General features: G+C 42.8%; 4 protein-coding genes across 4 annotated transcripts in view; 3 read left to right on the plus strand and 1 right to left on the minus strand.

Moving 5' to 3' along the window:
- Positions 1-5,613: 5,613 nt before the first annotated feature.
- LOC123996684 (tetraspanin-13-like) lies at positions 5,614-8,743 on the minus strand. The gene is made up of 6 exons (XM_046300285.1): positions 8,542-8,743; positions 7,688-7,855; positions 7,187-7,267; positions 6,817-6,930; positions 6,610-6,723; positions 5,614-5,832 (listed from the first exon to the last, which is right to left on the minus strand). The coding sequence occupies exons 1-6, from the start codon at positions 8,602-8,604 to the stop codon at positions 5,758-5,760; spliced, it is 615 nt and encodes a 204-aa protein (XP_046156241.1). The 5' UTR covers positions 8,605-8,743; the 3' UTR covers positions 5,614-5,757.
- A 1,158-nt stretch (positions 8,744-9,901) lies between these two features.
- On the plus strand, positions 9,902-16,768 carry LOC123996694 (ankyrin repeat and MYND domain-containing protein 2-like). Its single transcript, XM_046300294.1, has 10 exons — positions 9,902-10,128; positions 10,544-10,608; positions 11,014-11,152; positions 11,282-11,380; positions 13,363-13,523; positions 13,880-14,094; positions 14,401-14,536; positions 15,184-15,312; positions 15,499-15,628; positions 15,877-16,768. Exons 1-10 carry the CDS (start codon positions 10,062-10,064, stop codon positions 16,029-16,031), a joined length of 1,296 nt encoding a protein of 431 aa, XP_046156250.1. The 5' UTR covers positions 9,902-10,061; the 3' UTR covers positions 16,032-16,768.
- Positions 16,769-21,829: 5,061 nt separating this feature from the next.
- On the plus strand, positions 21,830-24,261 carry LOC123997667 (sclerostin domain-containing protein 1-like). Its single transcript, XM_046302121.1, has 2 exons — positions 21,830-22,177; positions 23,233-24,261. Exons 1-2 carry the CDS (start codon positions 21,970-21,972, stop codon positions 23,679-23,681), a joined length of 657 nt encoding a protein of 218 aa, XP_046158077.1. The 5' UTR covers positions 21,830-21,969; the 3' UTR covers positions 23,682-24,261.
- Positions 24,262-24,958: 697 nt separating this feature from the next.
- The window catches only part of LOC123997666 (D-ribitol-5-phosphate cytidylyltransferase-like), a 31,579-nt gene continuing 29,485 nt past the window's right edge, over positions 24,959-27,052 (plus strand). Inside the window, exons 1-3 of the mRNA XM_046302120.1 lie at positions 24,959-25,367; positions 25,854-26,130; positions 26,881-27,030. Of these exons, the coding sequence (XP_046158076.1) occupies positions 25,159-25,367; positions 25,854-26,130; positions 26,881-27,030 (636 nt within the window). The 5' untranslated portion in view covers positions 24,959-25,158. The remainder of the gene's footprint in view (positions 25,368-25,853; positions 26,131-26,880; positions 27,031-27,052) is intronic.

The following is a 27,052-nucleotide window of genomic DNA, read 5'->3' on the forward strand; positions in this document are numbered from 1 at the left end:
GGTGCTTTCAAGAGACATGGGAACTTGGGGGAAAAAACTAGGTAAAATCATGACGCCAGCGATCTTCAGGTCGGAGGCCTAGAAAGATGTCAGAGTCTGAATTGGGATTCAGAGTTGGATGGCCGTTCAAAACCACCAGGTGGCGAATCGCATCTCTGCATGTCTGGCAGACATATCAGTGTGGATGACGGATCACCACCTCAAGCTGAACCTCGGCAAGACGGAGCTGCTCTTCCTTCCGGGGAAGGACTGCCCGTTCCATGATCTCGCCATCACGGTTGACAACTCCATTGTGTCCTCCTCCCAGAGCGCTAAGAACCTTGGCGTGACCCTGGACAACACCCTGTCGTTCTCAACCAACATCAAGGCGGTGGCCCGTTCCTGTAGGTTCATGCTCTACAACAGGGGTGTCAAAGTCAAATGGACGGAGGGCCAAATAAAAAATTTAGCTACAAGCCGAGGGCCGGACTGTTCGAATGTTCATTGAAAATTTTTTAAATGACGCATATAGTCTAGTGAACCTAATTGAACCTACTGAAAACCTAACAAATATATTCCAATATGATCCGATAAATAAAGCAAAATTTTCTTATGGCTCTGTCAGTAATCTTTAATTTTCAACAGACACAAAAGACAAATTTCCTTTATATAAAAATCCCCATAACATGAACATTAAATGAAAGAAACCGGTATTCAAGGCACCATCAGTAGCCTATATTTTCTATTTTAGCAAAAGTGGGCTAAATTTACTTCAAAGAAAAAAACAATAATAGCAATTTTCTATCATCCACTCAACTGAAATATTTTTAAAATATAATTGGATTGAAATACAATAAAATAAAGTGCAAAAATCTATTAATCAAAAACAACACTTTGTTTAAGGAGAAGTAACATGCAGTGAAAACAAATATTAAACTTTAACTTTTAAACTTGAACTGAGTAAAAACTCTAAATATGTGATTGCACAGTAATGTTCACTTGTTTGAGGTTGAGGGTGATACTTGGTGGTGTCCCATCTTTTCCACAAGTTCATCAATGTTCGGGGTAAGGCTCTGAGCTGAGGAAATCCTCAGAATTGAGTGGAGGTGTTCAGCAGTAAGTCGACTTCTGTGTGATGTTTTGTTCAAGTTCATCAAAGAAAACAGTTGTTCACACAGGTATGTGCTGCCAAACATAGACAACGTTTGAGCAGCCTGGATGCGCAGCTGGGGCATTGTGTCGGGAGGAAACGGGCGAACTCCGCAGCACCCACTGCCGCATATTTTGCCCTCAGTGCATCATTGCATTGGAGGTCAATCAACTCCATTTGGAGGTTTGGTGGTGAGCTTTCCACGTCAACAGCAAATGGGTTACCGAGCAGTTCCAACCTGCTTTTTTGTGCTTCAAAGTCAGCAAATCGGCGTCGAAAGTCAGCGGCAAGCATACCTATTTTATCAGCCAACTGTGCGCTCGGGAACGCACTGGTAGAGAGCTTCTCTTTCATGGTCTGGCAGCTGGGAAAGTGGCTCAAATTTTCTTTCCGCATCTGCGTCTCCCACAGAGTCAGTTTGGTTTTAAATGCCTTCACTGTACTGTACATATCAGAGATGACACGATCCCGACCCTGCAGCTGCAAGTTCATTGCATTCAGATGACTCGTAATGTCACACAGAAAAGCCATTTCACACAGAAACATTTCGTCTCGGAGTTGTGTTGTGTCTTTCCCTTTGCTGTCCAAGAACAGACAAATCTCCTCACGAAGCTCGAAACATCTTTGAAGCACCTTTCCCTGGCTTAGCCATCGCACCTCTGTGTGATAAGGCAAATCACCATGCTCCGTTTCTAACTCCGTCAGAAATGCCTTGAACTGGCGGTGATTCAAACCTTTGGCTCTGATAAAGTTAACTGTGCGCGTGATGATGCTCATTACATGCTCCATTTTCAAGGCTTTACCGCACAACGCTTCCTGGTGTATGATACAATGATAAGCTGTCAGCTCACCTGTCGCGTTTTCCTCTTGCATCTTTTCCCGTATCTTCGCCACCAGTCCGCTCCTGTGTCCACACATCGCAGGTGCTCCGTCGGTTGTCAAACCCACGAGTTTTTCCCAAGGCAGCTCCATCTCATTTACACATCTTGACACCTCTTCATACAAATCATGCCCCGTAGTTGTGCCATGCATAGGACGTAAAGCCAAAAACTCCTCTGTCACGCTTAGGCTGGAGTCCACTCCGCGGATGAAAATTGACAACTGGGCAATGTCAGAAATGTCGGTGCTCTCATCCACAGCCAAGGAATATGCAATGAAATCTTTTCCCTTTTTCACAAGCTGCTCTTTTAGATTGATGGACAACTGGTCTACTCTCTCGGCAATGGTGTTTCTGCTCAGACTCACATTTAAAAAGAGTTGCCTTTTTTCTGGGCAAACTTCGTCACAAACTTTAATCATGCAGTTTTTGATGAAATCCCCCTCCGTAAATGGCCGGGCTGATTTAGCGATCTCTTCTGCCAAAATAAAACTGGCCTTGACAGCAGCCTGGCCTTGTGATTTGGCTTTTTGAACAGAGCCTGTCGAGATTTGAGGCCTCGTTTTAATTCCTCTGCCTTTTGTAGCCTTTGTTCCATGTCCATATTCTTGTTTTTGTCCGCGTGTTTCGTTTCATAATGTCGTCTCAGATTATACTCTTTCAGTACCGCCACACTTTCTCCACACAGAAGACACACAGGTTTTCCAGCTACCTCCGTGAACAAATACTCCGACTCCCACCTTGTTTGAAACCCCCGGTTCTCAGTGTCCACCTTCCGTTTTGCCATTTTTGATGGGTATCTGAAAGTTAATTTTACTGTGATGCTGACAACTGCTGTGCCAATAAATATTGAAATGAAGCAGCCTACTGCTCGGTGCGTCACCGTTGCATTGTGGGAAATGTAGTATTGGTGCGTGTAAAAGATCTGCGGGCTGCCGGCTTGCTGCGGTCTGCGGGCCGGTTCTAATAACAAATCAAGATCATCCCAGGGGCCGTAAAAAACCTTCTCGCGGGCCGGATGTGGCCCGCGGGCCTTGACTCTGACATATGTGCTCTACAACATCCGCAGAGTACGACCCTGCCTCACACAGGAAGCGGCGCAGGTCCTAATCCAGGCACTTGTCATCTCCCGTCTGGATTACTGCAACTCGCTGTTGGCTGGGCTCCCTGCCTGTGCTATTAAACCCCTTCAACTCATCCAGAACGCCGCAGCCCGTCTGGTGTTCAACCTTCCCAAGTTCTCTCACGTCACCCCGCTCCTCCGTTCTCTCCACTGGCTTCCAGTTGAAGCTCGCATCCGCTACAAGACCATGGTGCTTGCCTACGGAGCTGTGAGGGGAACGGCACCTCAGTACCTCCAGGCTCTGATCAGGCCCTACACCCAAACAAGGGCACTGCGTTCATCCACCTCTGGCCTGCTCGCCTCCCTACCACTGAGGAAGTACAGCTCCCGCTCAGCCCAGTCAAAACTGTTCGCTGCTCTGGCTCCCCAATGGTGGAACAAACTCCCTCACGACGCCAGGACAGCGGAGTCAATCACCACCTTCCGGAGACACCGGAAACCCCACCTCTTTAAGGAATACCTAGGATAGGATAAGTATTCCCTCTCACCCCCCCCCCCCTTTAAGATTTAGATGCACTATTGTAAAGTGACTGTTCTACTGGATGTCATAAGGTGAATGCACCAATTTGTAAGTCGCTCTGGATAAGAGCGTCTGCTAAATGACTTAAATGTAAATGTAAAACGATCTTTCCCAGTCGGACCTATTTTTTCCCCCCCCGAGTTCCCAATGGTCTTGGACGCACTGAAGTCGGACATTTACGAGTAGTTTTGAACACGGCATTCATCTCAGCTGAGGGAGAGCGTAGCAGACCGTGCTCCTCTCACTGTCCTTGCGCTCTCCTTTTCTTCCGGTGAGACTGACCCGAGGGGACACAGTCTTCCACCTGATGGCGAAACTCGAGTCCCACCACATCTAACTCGTTCACAAATTCGTGTTGTTCCTATGACCGAAGAAAGTTAAATATTCATAAATATTAAAAATAGACGACCTGCCAGTAATAAAAACGCAGGTCTGTCGATCCCCTTGGCTACTCATTCATCACAGCGGGAGTGGAAGCATGGAGAAGCGCGTTTCGTTTGGCAAATGTTGAATAAAGATTGTTGACATTGCCGAATAAAAAAAGTCACATTAATTCAGTCATAAAACAGCAGATATTTGCTGTATTCTTTGACAGTCTCTGTAGTCATGGTTTTAAACGTTGTTAAATCTTACGTCGGCTAGTATTCAACTGTTGTTGAAGCGCTATAAACGCCGTGATTTGAGCTATCCGATTGGCCGATTGATCTCCCGGTCAGGTGGAGTTTCTCTTTTCAGACAAATGAAAACGGTTCGAAATGGGAACACTTTGCCTCCCGGTGCGCAGGGCTTCTGAAAAAGTGCACATACCGCCAACATCGCAACACAAAAAAACTGAAAGGCACACAAGCCATTATCACAGCTTTTATAGTTGGCTTTTCTACAGAAATGTTTGATGAGCAACTATGAATGCCTTGAAGATCGACAGGTTGGTGACCAACGGTCATTTGCATGGTGAAACATGTTACCACTGACAGCTTGTGGCACTATACACTAGCAACACATTACCATCACAGAACAGCTCACATTTGTTCCACATGTGCTAAGTTGATCATTCAAATATAAAAAGCCAGTTAAGACCGATTTAGGTATGGTGATGCCTTCCTTCATGAACAGGTTGGGCAGCCTATAAGAACGAAAGGGAATACACAGTTGGGTCCTTGTTCCCATCCTGTTTGGAAGGCAGGAATGTAGCCTTAGGCGTAACTCACACAGCTCCGAGTTACATATTTTTACTTGGTCATAAGACTGCATTGCAACTCACTGTGCTCTGTTTCTAATGTAGGGGGGAGAGAACAGTTAAACTGTGATTTGGAGGAAGAAATTAAGTCACACTACACCAGTGCCATTGAAGAACTCACAGACGTAAACTTTCTTCCTGAATCTAACTTTGAAAATTGTATTTTTGGTTGTGACATTGAGTGATAGCCTACACCAGATGTTTAGAAATTAGTTGTAATATGAACTGATACCAAATCAGTTTGTGTAATGCTTGAAGCTTTCAGATTAATAGGACAATATAGCTTAACTGTTTAGAAATTAAGACAAAAAAAGCTTAATGTCTGGATTAGTACATCTCCTGTGTAGTGATCGACTATTTAACACTTTAGTAGGGCTGAATCTGAAAAAGAGGCTGAATCTGTTGGCATCCGTGTGACATCTAATACACACCACCCCCCCCCCCCCCCCCCATACACTGCAACAAAGACAGCACTGTGTAGGTACCCAAAGAAAGCCAGGTTTGAAACTGGGAATCCACAGACCACTTACCAAGAAACATTGCTCTCTGCCTTTACCCTATGTCTGTGCTCTGTTTGCATAAGGTGTATGACATTTGCTCACGACTCCGATCAGTGACCTCAGTCTGATTAAACCTTAAAGTAACTGCTCTCAATTTCAGTGTCCATCACTCAAGATTCAAATTGATTGGAATTGTTTCACAAACTTTGTCAAAAAACAGCCAATAGTATTAGATATATCAACGCATAGTTATATTATCACAGCAATGAAAATATCCAAATAGGAAACATACAATAATCGTAAGATAAAAGTCACACAGGATCTAAATACAAATGCATGACAGTGCAAAGTTGAGTTTATGAACAAGCTAGTTATAGAAATGCACCAGAGTTTGGACGGGAATCCTTCTGATTTCTGTATCTGTGAGTTAGCCACACTCCCAGGATCTGAAATTAGATGGGGGAAAAAAATAGCTGAATGTGATTAAATTAATACTAAAGCACAATATACACTGTGTACAAAACATTAGAACACCTTCCTAGTATCTGTGTTGCATTTCCTTTTGCCCTCAAAAGCCACAATTCGTTAGGGAATGGACTTTACAAGGTGTGACGTGTTCCACAGGGATGCTGGCCCATGTTGACGCCAATGGGTCAAGTTGACTGGATGTCCTGGTGGACCATTCTTGATACCCATGGGAAAGTGTTGAGCATGAAAACACCAGCAGCATTGCAGTTCTTGACACACTCAAACTGGTGAGCCTGGCACCTACTACCATACCCGTTGAAATCTTGTCTTGCCCATTCTCCCTCTGAATGGCGCACATACACAATTCATGTATCAAGACTTGAAATCCTCCTTTAACCTGGCTCCTCCCTGTCATCTACACTGATTGAAGTGGATTTAACAAGTTACATCAATAAGGCATCATAGCCGTCACCTGGTCAGACTCATGGAAAGAGCAGGTGTTCCTAATGTTTTGTACACTCAGTTGAGATCAATCGATTTGGAATTGTTGAATTCATTCCTGAAGTCAAAATCAAAAGTCTAAAATGTAGAGTGTGTTGATGACATAATATAAAAATGCAGACAGTAAAAGTCCAATACAAAGTGTTCTGTTTTCAGTTCCAATTACATAGGAATCCCACAGCCTTTTACTAAGTTACACAGCAAATTCCACCCATTGCCAGTGCATTGCTATGAGGCTACAGCAGGTTGCTAACCTCTGTGAAGCTGAAGAAGCATCCAATCCCACCCACAAAGCGTAAAACCTCCTCAGCATGACTTTGGATGATTGGACCACAAGGGTTGCAGGATAATGGGTTGGAGAAACAGTCCTGTAGTGTGAGGAAGCAAGTAGACAGGACAACATTTAAGTAATGTGTCCATCACACAAGATACTATCTGACAAACACGTTGCTGGTTTTTACCGCGTCACAGGTGCCATTATAGTTCGAATGGAAGAAGCCACAGCAGTTTAGACTTTTCTCCACATCCTTCTGAGTGGCCTCGGACTTGTTCCAGCCCACCTCTAGGAGTTCTTTCTACAGTGGGGGAAATGGATGAAGCGGTGCAGGGAGATGAGGCTCTGGTCACAGAATTCAATCAGCATGTCATCAACCAGAGTGCTTCTTTGAGATCAACTGGAAATCATTCACACTTTCCATTTATGTTGTGCATTAGCCATTTGTCAACTAGCTAATACAGGACATAGAAGGAAAGTATGAATGATTCCCAGTATTTATTTAAGGTGTTCTACAGATTAAGTGGTCATGAGTCACATTATACATTGTCACGTACCTGCTGCTCTTTATTGATAGCCAGACATGCAGCAGACACTGACAGCTGAACCATGAACACCAGGAACAGGATAATCATGTACTGATGCCAACTAAGGAAGCTCACATGTGACAACCAACTAGGCAACACTAGGGTGTGTATTTGAAAGAGAATTGTTCATAAAGTGAGAAAATAGCAGTTAAGTGTAGTCTGGATAGAGCAGTTAAAAACACATTGTGACTAAGATCCTCTAGTATACAACAGTCCTCTGTGTTTGTTATCAATATGTCTTGTGTTGTAGTAGTTTGTATTCACTTGACTATGTAATGATATGTGGCATGAATAAAACACATTACAATTACACCCAACCCTGTGCAATCATATCACATCATGGTGATGAAAGGATCTAGGATCAACTTCCCTTCCCCCAATCCTAACCATTAGTTGGAAAAATGCAAAAGAAAACATGACCCAAGTTCTGTGTCTAGGGGCAACTTCACCCTACTCCTGATTGAAGGATACAAAGAACAGCAGGACCTGGTGGTGCTTCAGGGCACCACAGAGGCCCACGAAGGCCACAAATAACAGGAAGATGCCCACACCAATGATTCCAGCCACCACCCGAAAACTGGAGACCAGGCCAAACCATTTCCCCCAAGCAGCTACTCCAATCAGCAGCAAGCTCACCATCTGAAGACCAAGCACAATACAACTTCATGACAGAAATCCACTGGGAACGGAAAAGCACTCAAAAAGGACACTTCATGCTGATTTCTTTGATGTGGGCAAAGTCAACACCATCTCATATTCAAGCTACCACCTCCAGGCTGATTAAAGTCTGTTTAGACAGATGTTTATATGAAATAAATACATAGAATACAATACATAGAATACAAGACATTTACAAAGTATCACATTGAGTATTTTGATTCTATATTAAATTGCAAGAATTGTATGACGATAATGTATCACACTTTACAGATATGGTTTAGACAAGTGGTTCCCAAACTTTTCGGTTACTGTACCACCAACAAAATGTTGTTCTGCCCAGTGTAACCCTGAAGTAATCCCATAAATACATTTTCCCAGTAGGTTTATGGTATCATGAGGCTTCTTAAGTACCCCCAGTGGATCGGCCAAATACCCCTGTCGACTTTGCATTAACTGAGAGACATTTGTGCGAATGTTTGAAATGTAGCCTACTATCATTTTGATTGGTGTCAGAACGACTTAATTTGCACGACAGCCTTCTTGCCCTGGCTATATTATTCTTGGCTAGAATCATGTTGGCTTTTGCCCTTATTATTACACTCATTAAAAGCCTATCATCAAAAACAATACGGTCGCATATGGAAACATTTGTGCGTGGTACTTACAACATAAAGTATGTTCAGAGCGCATAGGGAATTCTTCGTGCAAACAAATCCTCCGCAAACCATTGTCGATATTCGCTTTTTTATCCTCTCGAACAAAGCAATTCTCAGACTCAAACGTCTCCGAGTTTAAAAGTAATTAAGTCTTATCATAGAATGAAAAACAGTGCCTGTGGCGTTTTACAGGTGGGTAGGATTGCAAGGAGGGCCCAGTCCAGGGAAATAGCTTTTCAATTTACCTGATTGGTCGTCTTGAAATTATGACTTCACATATGCAAATATTGCAAAAACAATTGCATGACGGCTGAGCCAAGTGATTACCAAGGTGCTATTTTAATCCCCAGATACTGTGTATGTTTATGTATTTATCATTTATTTAACTAGGCAAGTCAGCTAAAAACAAATTATTATTTACAATGACGGTCTACCCGGGTCAAACCCTAACCCGGACGACGCTGGGGCAATTGTGCGCCGCCCATGAGACTCCCAAACGCGGCCGGTTGTAATACAGCCTGGAATCGAATCAGGGTCTGTATTGACGTCTCTGGCACTGAGTGCCTTAGGCCGCTGCGCCACTAGGAAGGTTAACTTGGACTAGACTGCACTGTAAGACATTTCACATGACATATTCCCGAAATAAAAATAGAGTGCAGTATGCTGCAAATACTGCATCCAAAAACTTTACTGCAATAATTGTGCAGTGTAACTGCAGTTAGAGTGCAGTATAACTGCAGTTCAACTAGTTATTCTGCAATTACTGCTTCAAAATACCACGGTGGACTGCAGTTACTGCACTTTTACTGCAGTTTCAAAACTGCAATTTTTTTGTAAGGGTTTAACCTACAGTGATGAGGAAAATTACCTTTGAAACAATGGGAGCACATAATGACTGGTTATGACACTAATGTATCTCTAACCTTTATCTTTTAATTTGGACATTGATAAACAACACTTGCTTTTCAATAAAACACAATATTTATTATTCAAGTTATGGAAGTGTGCTAGTGCTTATGGACAAATGTGATGAATTATACCCCACTAAAACATATTGAAGAACACCGACGGCTAGAGCAACAATGTATCAAATGTGTACAGTCTAAACGCTTAAACATATCAATAATTAACGTTCTTAACTTCTGTGGAATTGCTAACAAATGTTGAAAAAGGGGGGAGAATGGGCTTTGAAAGCAGTTCGTATTATGCTAAATAATTAAGGTGTTGCAATTTTGTATACTGCAATAATATCTGTGCATATTATTTACTTTATGTGTTAATGTCGTCAACGGAAGAGAAACATTTGAATGAGTTAATATGAATTGCAATGCCCACCCCTGTACTGTAGAACGTGGTACAGTCTGACCACTAGTTTAACCCCAACGGCCAGCAAGCAAGACTCGCAAGCTTCAGAATGAAAACTAAACGTCGTGATAGTCTATAATTTAGTGTCACTCACAATTATCCATACTTGTCTTATTTCATTCACTGATTTTTATTTTATTTTTTTACACACAATTCTAGCCAAGATGTCAGCTCCGAAGAAGGGAGATCTATCTTCCACGGAGAGGGAATTATTCGTAGTTATTGCTGCAGGTAAAGCTTATTTACTTTAATGCTAATGCTAGCTAGCTAGACAATAAGCTTGTTACTGTAGTCTAGATAATATATCTGAGATTGCTGTACCATTTTTTCATTTAGCTAGTACGTAATGTAATGGGTTAAATTATGTTTCTAATGATGGTGGCTATATGGCTAACTTGATAGCGCAATCCAGCAAGTTGCATTGGAAGGAAACTTGCTAACTACTGTAGCTAGCTAGCCAAGCTAATACTACAGATAGTTATAACTCTGATAACGTTAGTACTGTACTAGAGGTTACGTTAGCTAGCTAGCCAGTTCATGAAATTGCTGAAACAGTTTTCTAGACAAGACAACTGTTGGTTGTTTCAAGCCTTGGTTAGCTTGAGGCAGTGTTCATGGCTTTCAATGCATTGATGCTTTTTCTCAGGAAATGTTCAAGAAGCCTCAAGATTATTGGGTTGCAAGGATGTCAGAGTCAACTGTTTGGATGAGGTAAAGGAAGAAATTGGTTCGATTTTTTTCAACGATATTCTATTATAACATTCGTTTTTAAGTTATTTAATTTATGCTCTTCATAATTTGTCAGCAAACTGGACAGTAAGGAAATGACAGGCAGCATGTCTCTTTTTGTTTGATAACATTGCCTATGTCTTCAAGACATTTACATTACATTTAAGTCATTTAGCAAGAGGCAGGCAGTGCAGTACAGGCACTCCACAGTTTAGCAAAGGCTATTTTCTGTAATCTCATTGTCCTGTATTGTGCATTCTACAATGTTGTACAATGGAAAATATCTCTGCGTAGATTTAATTCAGCATAAATTGTCTGTAATAGGCTACTTAAATGATGCCAATATTTACAACCTACACTACTGACAGTTCTGTTTCTCCTCCTCAGAATGGGATGACTCCCCTCATGCACGCTGCATACAAGGGCAAGGCGGACATGTGCAAGCTGCTACTGCAACACGGGGCAGATGTGAACTGTAATGAACATGAGCATGGCTACACGGCACTGATGTTCGCTGGGCTATCAGGTAGACACATTTTCTCAAAGTTTGTATCGCTGAGAAAGGATATCCCTGTGTGTAGATCAGGGTGCACCATGGTGAATTTGTTGATTTGACTGTGTGCGTTAACTCTTTTCTCCCCGCCTTGCCATATAGGTAAGACTGATATCACCTGGATGATGTTAGATGCAGGAGCGGAGACCGATGTGGTCAACTCCGTCGGGCGAACAGCATCTCAGATGGCTGCGTTTGTCGGTATGTACAGTAAGGATTTCACACATAATAAAAAATCTAATCACATTTTATTGGTCACATACACATGGTTAGCAGATGTTAATGTGAGAGTAGGAAATGCTTGTGCTTCTAGTTCCGACCGTGCAGTAATATCTAACAAGTAATTTGAACAATTTCACAACAACTACCTTATACACACAAGTGTATGGATGAGCGATGGCCGTGCGGCATAGGCAAGATGCAGTAGATGGTATAAAGTACTGTAGATACCCTACATTACTCATCTCATATGTATGTAAACATGATATAAAGTGGCATTGTTTAAAGTGACTAGTGATATATTAATTACATCCAATTTTTTATTATTAAAGTAGCTAGAGATTTGAGTCAGTATGTTGGCAGCAGCCACTCAATGTTAGTGATGGCTGTTTAACAGTCTGATGGCTTTGAGATAGAAGCTGTTTTTCAGTCTCTCGGTCCTAGCTTTGATGCACCTGTACTGACCTCTCCTTCTGGATGATAGCGGGGTGAACAGGCAGTGGCTTGGGTGGTTGTTGTCCTTGATGATCTTTATGGCCTAGGTAGTTTAGGTAGTTTGCCCCCGGCAATGCATTGTGCAGACCTCACTACCCTCTGGAGAGCCTTACGGTTGTGGCCGGAGCAGTTGTCGTACCAGGCGGTGATGCTCTCGATTATGCATCTGTAAAAGTTTGAGTGTTTTTGGTGACAAGTCAAATTTCTTCATCCTCCTGAGGTTGAAGAAGCACTGTTGCGCATTCTTCACCACGGTGTCTGTGTGGATGGACCATTTCAGTTTGTCCGTGATGTGTATGCCGAGGAACTTAGAACTTTCCACCTTCTCCACTACTGTCCTGTCGATGTGGATAGGGGGGTGCTCCCTCTGCTGTTTCCTGAAGTCCACGATCATCTCCTTTGTTTTGTTGACGTTGAGTGTGAGGTTATTTTCCTGACACCACACTCCGAGGCGTCTCACTCACCTCCTCCCTATAGGCCGTCTCGTCATTGTTAGTAATCAAGCCTACCACTGTAGTATCATCTGCAAACTTGTTGATTGAGTTGGAGGCATGCATGGCCACGCAGTCATGGGTGAACAGGGAGTACAGGAGAGGGCTGAGAACGCACCCTTGTGGGGCCCCAGTGTTGAGGATCAGCGGGGGGGCGGCCCGTCAGAAAGTCCAGGACCCAGTTGCACAGGGCGGGGTTGAGACCTAGGGTACTATGGTACTATGGTGTTAAATGCTGAGCTGTAATCGATGAAAAGCATTCTTACGTAGGTATTCCTCTTGTCCAGATGGGTTAGTGCAGTGTGATTGCGTTGTCTGTGGACCTATTTGGGCGGGTAAGCAAATTGGAGTGAGTGGGTCTAGGGTTTCGGGTAGGGTGGAAGGGATATGATCCTTGACTAGTCTCTCAAAACACTTCATGATGACGGAAGTGAGTGCTACGGGGCAATAGTTGTTTAGCTCAGTTACCCCATCTTTCTTGGGAGCAGGAACAATGGTGGCCCTCTTGAAGCATGTGGGAACAGCAGACTGGGATAGAGATTGATTGAATATGTCTGTAAACACACCGGCAGCCTTGCGAGGGTTAACACGTTTAAATGTTTTCCCCACGTTGGCTGCGGTGAATGAGAGCTCGCAGGTTTTGGTTTTGTGCCGTGTCAGTGGCACTGTATTGTTCTCAAAGCGAGCAAAGAAGTTGTTTAGTTTGTCTGGGAGCAAGACGTCTGTGTCCGCGACGGGGCTGGTTTTCTTTTTGTAATCCGTGATTGACTGTAGACCCTGCCACATACGGACACCGATGGAAATGTGTTTGATGTCTGTGACGTAGAATAAACTAGAATGACTCTGTATTGGCATTGCCCCCCTTTATTCTGATTGTGTTTATTAGGGCACATTCTGTTTGGAGCCTTATGAATGCAACCTCTGTCACAGTGAGACTTCGGTACTTGTTTCTCACCCAGGTGTATCTCCTCTCCCCAGGGCAGCACGACTGTGTGACGGTGATCAACAACTTCTTCTCGCGGGCCAAGCTGGAGTATTACACCAAACGCCAGGGGCTAGAGAAGGAGCCCAAGCTGCCCCCCAAACTGGCAGGGCCCCTCCACAAGATCATCATGAGCACCAACCTCAACCCCGTCAAGGTAAAATACCATCACTGCTGTCTCTGGGCCACATTATGGAATAGTGGTTTTGGAGTGAGGTATTAAGTGATGCATATTTGATCAAAGCAATGTGTACACCGGACCACTCAAGACCAGCAAGGATATCAGGCAAAAAAAGAAAGCAGACCTTTTCTATGGGAGAACTGTAAAAGATAAAACACAAAGACCACCAATATAACCCTATCTGGGTGTTATGTCACCTTTTATAAAGCATATATTTTTGGGGAATAGTGGTTTATGTGGCAGTTGGCAATTCATCCTACACAGGGAGCTGTTATGTCATCCTTTACAGTGTATGAGACACCACCCCCCTCTTCTCTCTTTGTCTCTCCCAGATGGTGCTTCTGGTGAAGGAGAACCCGGTGCTGGCTGAGGCAGGTGCCCTGGAGAAGTGCCGGCGGGTGATGGAGCTGATCTGTGAGAAGTGTGTGAAGCAGCAGGACATGAACGAGGTGCTGGCCATGAAGATGCACTACATTAGCTGTGTGCTGCAGAAGTGTGCATCCTTCCTCAAGGAGCACGACGACAAGCTGGAAGGACTCATCAAGAGGTGGGCGAGGGTTTTGGACTGTATGGGCTGGTTTCCCGGACATGCATAGAGCATACACATATGAACATGTAAATACATATGAGGCCGGTTTCCTGGACACTGTTATTACTATTTATTTGTTTATTAAACTGGATGGACAGAGGATGTCAATGGAAAAAGTTGGAAAGATGAGGAAGAAATTGGTATTAAATGCATATCTGGCTGCACTGATGATGTGAAGAAACACTCTGACATACTAAGTCTTTTTGATATATATACTGTATTGCAATGTATATAACCCCAGACGTCATTGCTGTCCCCATGCAGCTTGTTGAAGGGACGGGACAGTGACGGCTTTCCGCTGTTCCAGGAGAAGTTCATCAGAGAGTGCATCCGCAAGTTCCCCTACCGCGACGCCACACTGCTGCAGCAGCTGGTCCGAAGTATCGCTCCCGTGGAGATCGTGAGTTCATCAGTCATCAATCAAATTGATTTATGAAGCCCCTTTTCCATTAGTAGTTGTCACAAAGGGCTTTTACATTCTCTCTCTCTCTATCTCGTGTGATATCTGTGTATTTAGTAATGACTCATTATGCAACATCATTTTGAGTGAAGCGCCACTCGTAATAGTTTTCTGTTGTGGGCTTAATAACCTTTTTAAGCTTTTATACTGTTAGGCCCGGTTTCCCGGACAATGATTAAGCTTAGTCATGGACTAAAAAGCATGCTCAATGAGGAATTCCCATTTTAAAATAGCTTTCTTAGTTTATGACTAGGCTTAATCTTTGACCCTTATTGTCATTTTCAATTGTTTGTACTGTACATCTTGTGTGTATGGAACAGTATAACTATAGACCGTTCCCTCGCCCATACCCGGGCGCGAACCAGGGACCCTCTGCGCACATCAACAACAGTCACCCACGAAGCATCGTTACCCATTGCTCCACAAAAGCAGAGCAAAGGAAACTACTACTTCAAGGTCTCAGAGCAAGTGACGTCACCGATTGAAACGCTATTTAGCGCGCACCACCGCTAACTAAGCTAGCCGTTTCACATCCGTTACATATATTTAGAATTTTCTCTCCCATTTCCCCTTTCTGTCCTGGTCAGGGTAACGATCCGACAGCCATCTCAGTTTTGACCCAGGCTATAACAGGACAGGTGGGCTTCATGGACGCAGAGTTCTGTACCACCTGTGGGGTGAAGGGAGCAGAGAAGAGATGCTCCATCTGTAAAATGGTAGGCACAATGCGCATTTCCTACGGTATCTTATATCAATACAATCAAATGCTATATTCATATATCCACTGTCCTCATTCATAGACCTGCAATAGCAATGGTCAATCTGTCATTATGTATCCTTGCATCCGACGCATGGGCCTCTATTCTTCCACCAACACGTCCAACGCTTTTGTGTTCCAATAGGTGATATACTGTGCCCCAGCCTGCCAGAAAATGCACTGGTTCACCCATAAGAAGGTCTGCAAGCAGCTTCAGGAGCAGAGAGAAAAGCACGAGGCAGAGTCAGCCAAGCTGATGGAGCGACAGAGGAAAGGTATTGGAGAAATATTCTTGGGCTGTACATTTTCATGTCACCTCTTGTTTATTAATGTGTATATGTCTCATTGTAATTTTAAGTGACCAAGGATTACATTAAACACCTACTGTACATTGGTTACGAAAGGATTCTTGGTTTTGAATAGGAGGCCTCCGCTTCAAACGTGGTAGTTAGCTTGAATAGTCTTTCCATTGCGTTGTGTTACAGGCATCATGCTAACAGTGGGCTCCTTATGTGTTTCTCAGAGCAGAGCCAGGTGGTAGAGTCGGCGACAGGCTCCATGCAGGACCTCTCAGTGGGACCCAATGAAGACTCTCCGTCTTCCCCGTCCCCCTTTGACAACCAAGCAGACCCCCTTCCCCCCAGCCCTGTCTCCACCACTCCAGACACAGAGAACTGAAGAGGGGCCTGTAAGTGACGTCCCACACAGGTGCACAATGCCTATACACCCTGCTGTCTCCCCTACTCCAGGTCTACACTGTTGTCCTAGAAGGTCTAAGGGAGGCTTGCCGTGTAAGGCCCAACAGTTAACCTGGGGATGGAGTAAGCAGGAGTTTCACACAAGCTTAAGGCCTAAACCCATGGGAAAGGATCCCTTATTTATTGATGATCTGACATTGTTTACCATCAAAGCAATGCAACCTTATTGCACACGATGGAAGAAGGGTTAGGGTCACGAGTGTCTATGCTTTTTTTATTTTTTATATATATATATATATAATGTTTTTTTTCATCATTCAATGTTAAATGTCTATGTAGACTAATATAATTATGTCGATGGTTTTTGTTCAAGAATAATGGAAAGGACTTCAGGGAGTGTGATGTAAAGATGTAGTAGTAGATTTAATTGCTATTCTATTTGTTCATGTCCTTATAAAACAAATAATTCTGTGTCTAGTCATTTCCCTAGTTAATAGATAAAGGACATTGTTTCCAAACATACAGGAAGGTGGCTTGAATTGGCCAAGAACAACATGTATTTTGAAGTGACAATAACCTCCTGAAAAAGCAACTTGGCAAATCCCTCTAACAATGTTGCTGTTTTGTTGAATACTGATGTTTCAAATATGTCAAATGTCTGATTGTAATACAACAGAATAAACACCACAGTACTGTCTGTATGTGCTTTTGATCGTATGACAGAGTAGACTCGCCTGGGTATCAGTCTGTTTGTATCAGTGATCATGCCAATCTCTTGCCACTCCTTGACATGCCAAACACTGTTTCGTATGACACTGCATTGACATGATAGCACAAACAGATTTGGGATCAGGCTAAGACTCCACTCACATGGGAAAGGTGCTTAACGTAGACCAGTGAGGATTCTGACTCACAGAGTTCTTCCTCAAGTTCATCCTGTACTGTGTAACATTGAACTGGGGTGTCTGTTTGTAGTGTGGTAGTAATGAGGAAACTGTGATCCATTTGACAGGTTTAATTCAGCTAGAGCTCCCTCTACAGGGTCATACAGCATCACACCACAGTTGTATGACCTTCAGGTGAGAATATCAATTGTATTTCCTCACGTCCTCTACACCCAAACAAGGGCACTGCGTTCATCCACCTCTGGCCTGCTCGCCTCCCTACCACTGAGGAAGTACAGTTCCCGCTCAGCCCAGTCAAAACTGTTCGCTGCTCTGGCCCCCCAATGGTGGAACAAACTCCCTCACGACGCCAGGACAGCGGAGTCAATCACCACCTTCCGGAGACACCTGAAACCCCACCTCTTTAAGGAATACCTAGGATAGGATAAAGTAATCCTTCTCACCCCCCCCCCTTAAAAGATTTAGATGCACTATTGTAAAGTGGCTGTTCCACTGGATGTCATAATGTGAATGCACTAATTTGTAAGTCGCTCTGGATAAGAGCGTCTGCTAAATGACTTAAATGTAATGTAAATGTCCTCCTCCTCTTCTCAAAGCATAGTGGAGCAGAAAATCTGAGGTTCCTCCCCTGGGATATTCTCTCCTTGGCTTCTTCTCAAAATGCATTAGAGGAGAGGACATGAAGAATCTGTTAAATACAATTGAGATTCACCCCTCGTGTTGCTGGAGCAGAAATGGTCTTCTAGTCCACAGTGGAGAACTTCATGATGGATCTCTGCATAGCCCTGCGCACACTGGGATCTGCCGTCTCATCCAATGGGCTCCTCGGCAGAGATGAGCATCACAGAGAAGCACATATAAATATACATTGAAAATATTCAATACTTTAGGAGTCATACATTCAATTGTAACATTGTAGAATCTGTATCATGAGATATTCACCCATATCCCTTATTTGTGACTTACATTAAATGTTGTCTTGAGCCATAGTGACCTGTAAATCAGATGAAAATAATCCATATAAAAAAGTCCATATAAAAAAAAAACCTGGTGAATTGCAATATAAGGTGAATGCTTGTCTCCTTTGGTACAGTACTATGTTTTACCTTGAGCAAGGTGTCATCCCTCCCCATAGATGCCAGTCTCTACTGGCAGAAGTCTCTGCCCACCTGCCAAATGCCAGTGACTGGGGGGACACAATGGCGTTCTATACTAAACGGCTGTAATGAACTGTTCCTCTCCTGCTTCACCTCTGTCAACCGGGCATCACTTTAGGTTCAACAAGGATCCCAGACTTGACACAGCAATGTGTTGTAACAGTTTCTCTAGTAAGTTGCTTATTTTCCAATTTTTGGAATATGATTTCAATATTTGTTGACATACCTCTTCTATCCAATAACTGCACTGACGGCAAGTTATGGATCACATATTGACAATATCCGGTCTGTTGTGAGTAGCGATTCAGGAAAAAAGCTGCAAAAGCTTTCATCTACAATACTGTATCAAATCCAAAGGAGGCTGGTGGGGGGAGATAAAAGAGAACGGGCTCATTGTAATGGCTGGAATAGAATTAATGGAATGGTATCAAACATATGGAAACCATATTTGACTCTGTTCCATTTGTTCCATTCCAACCATTGAAATGTTCCCGTCTTCTTATACCTCCACCACCAGCCTCCACTGGTCCAATCTGTTTCTTCCTCACATAACCATGTCAAATGTGAGGGCCTTGGACTGTACAGTATCAGTGGAACCCCCATTCACTCACTGACAGTGTGGAGATGCTGCAAGTTCCTCAGCTCAGCCACGCAGTCCTCCAGCCTCTTCATCTGGTGTTTGTGCAGAAGAAGAACCCAATGACAGGTTAGGTGTCCCAGGGTGCCAAAGGATGGAAAACCTACAGTAAAGACAGTAGCCTGAGTGCTAGCCTGTTTCTGCTCTCTTAACAACTCCATGTGAAATTGTCATGCCGAACTTGGCTTGTCAATGACAGCAATGGACTTCGCAAGAGCACAAACAGATCTGGGAACAGGCTATAAAGACAGGATAGGTATGTTGCTCTTGGGGATGGAAAACATAGATCCACAACAAGACAAACTCACACAGAGAACATGCAATGTTTATAGCATATGCTTAGGAAAATAAAGATTGTAATATTGACCTGAAATATATATTTTATTGTTTTGGAGATAAGGTTCTGTCATGCAACAGTTGAGGGAATGGTAGAAGAGTTCATTCATTAGAAACATTTACAGAATATTATGAAGTGGATATGGGGAAATTATATTTTTCCTTTCTTGGCTATTCTGACATGATATGCCTAGTGTTTGAGTGTCACACATTCCCACATTTAATATGACTGTATACAGTATCATCTGTTTGTGATGTTGGCTACAGTATCTTGTTGTTATTCAGCCATAAGTATCTCAGCATGGAGAACCTTGACAAGTCTGGAATATTGACAAGTATAATATGATTTAGTTAATTTGCAAAAAAAGCATTATATGTAACATATTACTGGCATATACTGACATGATTGATATTTTCCAACAAATTATAATTGACAGGTCACATCACAGCCTTGCAATGAATAGGGCCTCATTTGACATTCTCAAGTTATAGATTCCATAGCTAGAAGTTATGATAAGACTACTATTTGGCAAGGTAAAGTTGACAGACATCAATGCCCCTCCTGATTCCATACTTCTGAAGAGCATCATCAATGTCCTGTCAGAATATACAGTACAATTCTAAATATCATTACATCTTCAAAATATTTGAGCAATCTTTTAGGTAAAATAAATGAAGTATAGTAATTCAGACACACCTCCATGTCTATCACCATGTAAAGGACAAACCAAACCTGACCAACCGCCCTACTACAGTAGGTCTACCTGCAACCAGGAAACCCCTGTTTTCATTTGGAATCATAACAATCAAAGAAAGCTGTTCTCTTGTTCATCCTCAGATTGCACAGGTTTCAGAAATGTATTTATACCCATGCTATTTGTTTTTTTTGGGGGGGTACAGGAAGCAATAATATATATATTTTGTTATGTGAGGCTAAATGATAACATTCATGATATGACATTATTAATCAAGCTGCAATTCAATTCCTTCAACAATGGCAACAACTGGTCAGTAGATGGCATACTATCTCTACCCAGTGTATTGACTGTAGGGTGACAAAGGTTCAGAATGACATAGGTTTTCCCTATATCGCATGCATTCATTTCATTACATTATCATCGGCCTGTTATTGAACTGTGGCTCAAGTTCACAATTCTATTCTTCACAGTTCATTGGGATATTTCACAATTTTGACATAATAATTCATTTCAATAATACTACACAATTGGGAAAATTAAATCGGTACCTTGAATCTGGTGGCTAAAGGCAACCCGAGAACAGCTCTGTCTAGAATAATTGTCTGCATTTATAGACTGGGCTTCCTTGGGGATTCATAGTGAATTCTACGCACCCAAGAACTTTTATTTCTTGGCTTTGTTCCCATGTTATGCATTCCTTTCGTCCCTCTCTAGTCCCCCCGTCCCCCCTCCTATCACCACATGAGGGTCCTTCCTGCTAATACACACACTCCTGACATGTTAATAACTCACTGTGTGTGTGTGTGTGTGTGTGTGTGTGTGTGTGTGTGTGTGTGTGTGTGTGTGTGTGTGTGTGTGTGTGTGTGTGTGTGTGTGTGTGTGTGTGTGTGTGTGTGTGTGTGTGTGCTTGTTTGTGCATGCAGGATTGTGTGTGGGATTGTGTGCCTGTCCCTTTACTTCCCACAGGATTCTGTCACCTGATCTACTCCTATACGTCACCGTCTCCATGGTCTGGACACCTACAGACGGTGCTGTCTCAGCTTTCTGCTCCTTTAGATGGGAGAAACATGACAGTGGCATATCGTACGAACTTCTGCATCATTCACCCCATCACCTAAAGGACTGTAGATGGGAAAGCCATCCATGTATTACTAGTCTCCTGGGATAAAATGGTGTTATTGTCTTTATTTTGTGGTCGGAAGTGAGGTAGGTGAAATACCTATTTAGTGAAATATGCCTTGTATGTAAGTAAAAAGAGACAAGGCCATCAGTTACAAAACCAACAATAGTATAAAAATATATTATGGCTTCACCTTTACATGTATTCAGGCAGATATTATATCACAAGATACAGTACATCTGATTTGCTTTCAATGCTTTATGGTATTCTACACAGGAGGAAGGAGGCCCCTACATTTAAGGTTCATATGATAATGACACTGAACGAAAGTGTATCAGATTTCCTTCACATGAGCAACAATTAGTGTCTATGTGTGACACTTCTTTTCAAATCTGTAAGACAAGGCTGATGTGAATGCTCCCACAGAAGTAATTATATCTCTCCTTGCCATGAGTGGCACACACACAAAGACTCCAGTTAGTCTAGGCACTCCAATCATTAGGTGTAAAAATGACAGGGGATTGAGAGATCGAGAGGAAGAGAACGACAGAGACCGAAAGCAAATTACACAGACCATATCCGCTTTCATTTTTGAATTAAGAGAGTAGATGAGACTGCATGTCAGAACATGGACGATGATTAAATGAGGGAATGTAAAAAAGAACATTTAACAGAAGAACACATTATTGCAGAGACCAAAAGTGGAGGCTCTTCTAATATTTTGAATAGATTAAATGTGATGAATAGATTGCGATCTGAAGAAACAAAAATGACGCAATAGCTCTAAATCCCATCAATTGGAGAGACAGGAACAGGATCACTCCAGATGTTGTACAGGCACTGGCTCTGTAGCGCACAGACAAATGGGCGTGATTAATCCAGTTACGCCCAGCCTTCAGTCAAGAGACCCCATGATGTGCACCTGAGCGGTTGCCAAAGCAAGACTCGGACAGGCCTATATAAAAACAAGCTCAGAATCGTAGTATCTCTGCCGCAGACATCAGAGGCACAGAATACATTTACCTGACACGGGATCTGCTTATTCCCTACATCCCCAGAAGCAATATGCACTTGAGCGCATGCAAGTCGTGCCACCTGCTATTCTTGTTTTGTATTCTTGTGAGGAGTTGCCAGGCGTTCAAGAATGATGCTACGGAGATCCTATACTCGCACGTGGGTACTCCTGTGCAGGATGCCCCGAGCAATGTCTCTTTAAATCGGGCAAGAAACGGCGGGAGAGGCGCGGGAAATATTGCTGGGAACTATAGAGTTGGTGAGTATTGTTCAGTTTTCCTTCGCAAAACAATGCGAAGTTGTGCTTTAAGGTTTTTAACTATTTTCCTTGGTTTTAACTTTGTAAAAAAAAAATTTAAACTTCAAGACAAGTGCATAGACATATTTATTCCAGCACAAGCAGGTTTATAGAGGCTTCTACAATTAGGTTGTTGAGATTGGGTTCTCTAAATGATAAATTATAATATACTACAGTCTTAATGTAAAAAAATAGAACTGCTAAAACTTCAACTATATATATATATATATATATATATATATATAACAATAGGCATGGATATGATCAGCAGCTAAGTAGGGACGGTATCAGATGCCCCCACTGAGTGAGACCAGGCAAAGCTTGGCACTATGATCTTCAATACACACACACACACACACACACCTGGCAGCAGTCCAAGCAGGGCAGTAGAGATGAGTCACCCAGGGCAGCCAGGCTAGTGTTTGGGGTGTGATCGTGTGTCAGCGCCACTGAATGGAGGTGTGTTCCTTTACACAGGAAGTCTGTGATTCTGGCGCTCTTTGACTTGAGCTCTCTATAAGGACCCCAAGTATGAAGAAGAGAAAGGGAGCCTCTCCTCTTTTCATTCATCAAACTCTGTCATAGAGAAGGGGGCACATTGTCACAGAGGTGTATGGCAGTCTGTGAATGGTGCCCTGGCTTGGATTACAGGGTGAGTGAGGAGCTGTAGCCTGGAGCAGAACAGTGCTGGTTGCCTGCTGATAATCCTATAGGAAAGCCAGGTCCATTGACATAGCTCAGAACACTAAAGCCCTTCCTCTCATGCAAGAGCAATGCACCATTTCCTCTCTTCAAGCCAGTAATCGGTATAGGCTTATAGTCTGTGCCAAAAACCTCCAAATTAACCAAATAGACAGCTGTGTTTGTAAAGTTTTCTGATCCAAAAACCCTTTGTTTGCTACAGTAGAATTTAAAGTGAAACCAAATAGTTTGGGGCCACAAAAGGACATTTTAATCTTCACTAGATGTTCAAAGTTGTTTGATTCTCATCGTTTTTCTGTTTCTCTCTCTAACAGATCAGAGAAGCCAAGTTGGATGTAGAGAGCTGAGGTCCACCAAGTACATCTCTGATGGCCAATGCACAAGCATCAACCCCATAAAGGAGCTAGTATGTGCTGGCGAGTGCCTCCCCGCTCAGATGCTTCCCAACTGGATCGGCGGCGGCTACGGCAGAAAGTTCTGGAGCCGGAGGAACAGTCAGGACTGGCGCTGCGTCAACGACAAGACGCGCACCCAACGCATCCAGCTGCAGTGCCAGGACGGCAGCACAAGAACGTATAAAATCACCGCGGTCACCTCGTGCAAGTGTAAGAGGTACTCCCGGCAACACAACGAGTCGAGCCATATGAAGTTTGAGGAGCCTGCCTTGCCTCGGCCCCAGCATCTCCACAAGCACAAAGCCAAAGCCAAAAGGAGGCTAGGGAAGATCAAGCTAAATGAGAATTGGCATGAAGCAGAGCCCTAAGGCAGGACTGCAGAATGCCTCAGTGACTGTGGTCTTGGATTATCTCTTTATTGGGACTGGCTTGTTGTGAGGAGGACCACTGAAAGTGACTTTGTAAAAGCGAATGGCATTGGTTGCTTGCTATTTGAGGACCAATGAGCACCATTGAATCATTAGCTACTAAGATGAAATGAACCTAAATGGGGTCATCATGACCAATAGAACTTTCTGGAACTTTAAGATAATTCGCATCATTCAAGTTCTTGTATGACAATGTAAACCTGCTCTTCACTCCATTATACAAACACAGTTTTACAGCCAATATAATGTAAAAAAAAGTAAGCTCTGCACGAAAAGGGGTTTCCCATCACAAAAGCACCACAAATACACAATGTAAATAGGTGTACATATATAGTATGATATCACATGTCCTCTGAAGTATGGTAACATATGTATAAACTTTTTCTATAAGATGTATATGATGTAATATATATGTTGTATTGCTATTCATTTGATAAACCTTTTTTAACATGCATCACACACATTTAGCAAGAAGTTGTCATTGCTCATATTTTCATTTGAAAAAATAAAATAAATGTTAAAACAAGTTTCACCTTATTGTATGTTGATTCTTACATTGGAGATCTAATTTGCCACTTTTTTCCCCCCTGCAATTATTTTATGTTTTAAGGGCTGTTTTCAAGGTCTTATTTCATTGATGTAAATCCATGTTCTGTGGTAGGCTACTTACACATAGTAATTTAGTTTTAATCATAACATGGGTGGCAGCGCATGTCGACCACCTACAACTATGTAGGCCTACCCCCAATTGTTCTATTGACCATTAGATGGTATTTCATTGTTGAAGCATGTAGGTCAAGTCATCCCATAGTATAAACCTACACATACAATTATCTCAGGCTAGTTATACTTCTGCACCAGATCAAGCAAGCTTGAATAAATAAATTAATATAGCAGGTAGCCTGGCGGTGAAGAGCGTTGGGCCAGTAACTGAAATGTTGCTGGTTCGAAACCCTGAGCCAACGAGGTGAAAAATTGTGTCACTGTGCCCTTGAAGACACTTAACCATAATTGCTCTGATTAAGAGCATCTGCTAAATGACCTAAATGTATGCAAAATTGCATCAAGCAGTCAAAATTAAAAAGGCATGAAAGCATGCAGGATTAGCAAAATTGTCACAAATACATATGATAGGGGATATTAAAATCTTGGGACATCAGCAAAGACTCCACAGATAACATCAGTGACGTAGAGCTGGTATGGGGCTTCCTCGACAGCGCGCATGTGCAGCACTGTGGCTACACTGTAGCAGGATACAAATCGAATCAATCACTGGTCTACGCGACTCCGCCCATAAAGGAATGAATGAAACTGTATATGGGGATACCGATAGGACGTATTCGTGACCTCAGATGTTAGTCCGTTTTAACTTCAAATCAATCAATTGCCCTGAAGCACGTAAAAGAATACGGGCGACATGGACAGGCCTATTGAACCAGGACATTTCTCAGCATGCGAAGCCCGGTTAGACAAGCACATTGCGGGACGTTGCAGCGTGGATTTCCCCGTAGCTGTGGTTCTTCCAGCCGGTGGCAGTGGAGAAAGAACCGGGCTACTGACACCTAAACAGTTCTGCACGTTTCTCAATAGACCTCTGATAAGCTACACAATTCAAACTTTCGAGAGGTAACACTTGACGTGTCGAATGTTTGCATGCAAAAACATATGTCCCGTTTGGACGTTTGGAATACTGTAGTTTTATGGCCCTGCCCCTTAATCTTGTCACTGCGCAAGAGAGTAGCCACATGTAAACAAACCATTTCACTGGGGGTTTAAGCTCTTTTATGTTATCGTTGAATAAATATATGGTTTTGTAATGTCTCGTTACATTTAATAGATCTTTAATGAATCCATCAGGTCACACATTACACTTTGAGTCTTTCTACAACTTTCAACAACGTCCAAAATACCCTACTTGTTCTTGATACTGCCAGGTATTTTTGTTTCATACTGTGGAATTCTGATGAAATAATGTATGCAAATAATTGCAACCAAATGTGTTATGCATGGTAATATAACAGGTAATGAAAGAAATATACTCAACAAGAATGAAATGTTCTAAACAGTGCGAAAGCTGTTGACATATGACTATACACACTGTTTCTTTGACAGAGTGCCATGGATCCAAAGCATCGTTGTGGTGGTTGCCAAGGAGAGCTTAGATTTGATGATGGACATTATCCATCGCTTCCACCACAGAAATGTCCTAGTGGTACATGGTGGATCTACTCGCCACAGATCTATCTTCAATGGGGTCCGAGCCCTCAGTGAGGGAGAGGGTGGTACGGCCCGCGTCAAACCGAAGGTGGTCATCATCCATGATGCAGTGCGGCCCTTTGTGGAAGAGGACTTCCTCCTCAAGATAACAATGGCTGCCAAAGAACAAGGGGTTTGTACATATTCAAAGTCCTCTATCTCTTCCAACGCAACACAGTCAGTGGTTCTCAGACGGAGCTATTCATTGCTCTCAACTGTAGCCATGTATAACTACTGTAAGCCATGACAAATTAAAACCACATTGGCTGATATTAGTCGCTAAGGAAGACATTGATATGTTTAGATGGTGATTTATATTTTAGTAGCTGTGACATGATATTGTTGAAGGCTGGTCACAAAAGTGAGAAGTTTGAGCAGGAGCTCTTTGACATTGTGTGTGTGTGTGTGTAACTCTCAAAGCCAGCAGTCTGGTCTTCATTAACTTGCCATTATCCCCGATCATGATAAAATGTCAGTCTCCTCCGAAGAGCATGAGATTCATTTTGAATTTAATAACATGTGTAACACACATAACACATGTTTGCTTTCATTCTATTTACTAGTCATTTTGCCCCCCCCTTATCTCATTGACCATACTTGTTCTTGGCACGTTGGGGATTTTCATCCTCAATCATGTCATGATCACAAGAAAATACGATCTCAGGAATGTTGCTTATGAAGAACTTCCAATTGTACAGGAAAAGCATTGTGTGCACAAGCTGTTGTTTAGCTGGGATTTATTGTTGTTATCCAGCCATTGTTAGAACAAGTGTGGTAAGCTTCAAGACACAATAGGATCGGAACCATTTGATACATTTTTGATTGACGTGTGTATTTGCCATAAGGAAGAAAGACATATTCCGCTCCATTCATTATTTTGCAGGCTGCTGGGGCTATCCGACCTCTGGTTTCCACAGTGATTGCTACCACATTGGAGGGCTACCTGGACCATTCTCTGGAGAGAACCATGTACAGAGCCAGTGAGATGCCCCAGGGATTCATCTATGATGTCATCTACCAGGCTTATCAGAGGGTAGGTACTTCTAGGCACTAGG

This window comes from Oncorhynchus gorbuscha, linkage group LG15, assembly GCF_021184085.1.
Source record: "Oncorhynchus gorbuscha isolate QuinsamMale2020 ecotype Even-year linkage group LG15, OgorEven_v1.0, whole genome shotgun sequence".
In the NCBI taxonomy this organism is placed as follows: domain Eukaryota; kingdom Metazoa; phylum Chordata; class Actinopteri; order Salmoniformes; family Salmonidae; genus Oncorhynchus; species Oncorhynchus gorbuscha.

Excerpts from the sequence above, each read along its gene's own strand:
- LOC123996684 (XM_046300285.1), bottom strand. The coding sequence starts at position 8,604 with ATGGTTTGCGGAGGATTTGTTTGCACGAAGAATTCCCTATGCGCTCTG. Across the intron at positions 7,856-8,541 it reads CTCTGAACATACTTTATGTT|ATGGTGAGCTTGCTGCTGAT; the intron begins GTAAGTACCACG and ends CTTGGTCTTCAG. Across the intron at positions 5,833-6,609 it reads GCTTCTTCAGCTTCACAGAG|ATCCTGGGAGTGTGGCTAAC; the intron begins GTTAGCAACCTG and ends ATCTAATTTCAG.
- LOC123996694 (XM_046300294.1), top strand. The coding sequence starts at position 10,062 with ATGTCAGCTCCGAAGAAGGGAGATCTATCTTCCACGGAGAGGGAATTA. Across the intron at positions 10,129-10,543 it reads ATTCGTAGTTATTGCTGCAG|GAAATGTTCAAGAAGCCTCA; the intron begins GTAAAGCTTATT and ends GCTTTTTCTCAG. Across the intron at positions 10,609-11,013 it reads GAGTCAACTGTTTGGATGAG|AATGGGATGACTCCCCTCAT; the intron begins GTAAAGGAAGAA and ends TCTCCTCCTCAG.
- LOC123997667 (XM_046302121.1), top strand. The coding sequence starts at position 21,970 with ATGCACTTGAGCGCATGCAAGTCGTGCCACCTGCTATTCTTGTTTTGT. Across the intron at positions 22,178-23,232 it reads TGCTGGGAACTATAGAGTTG|ATCAGAGAAGCCAAGTTGGA; the intron begins GTGAGTATTGTT and ends TCTCTCTAACAG.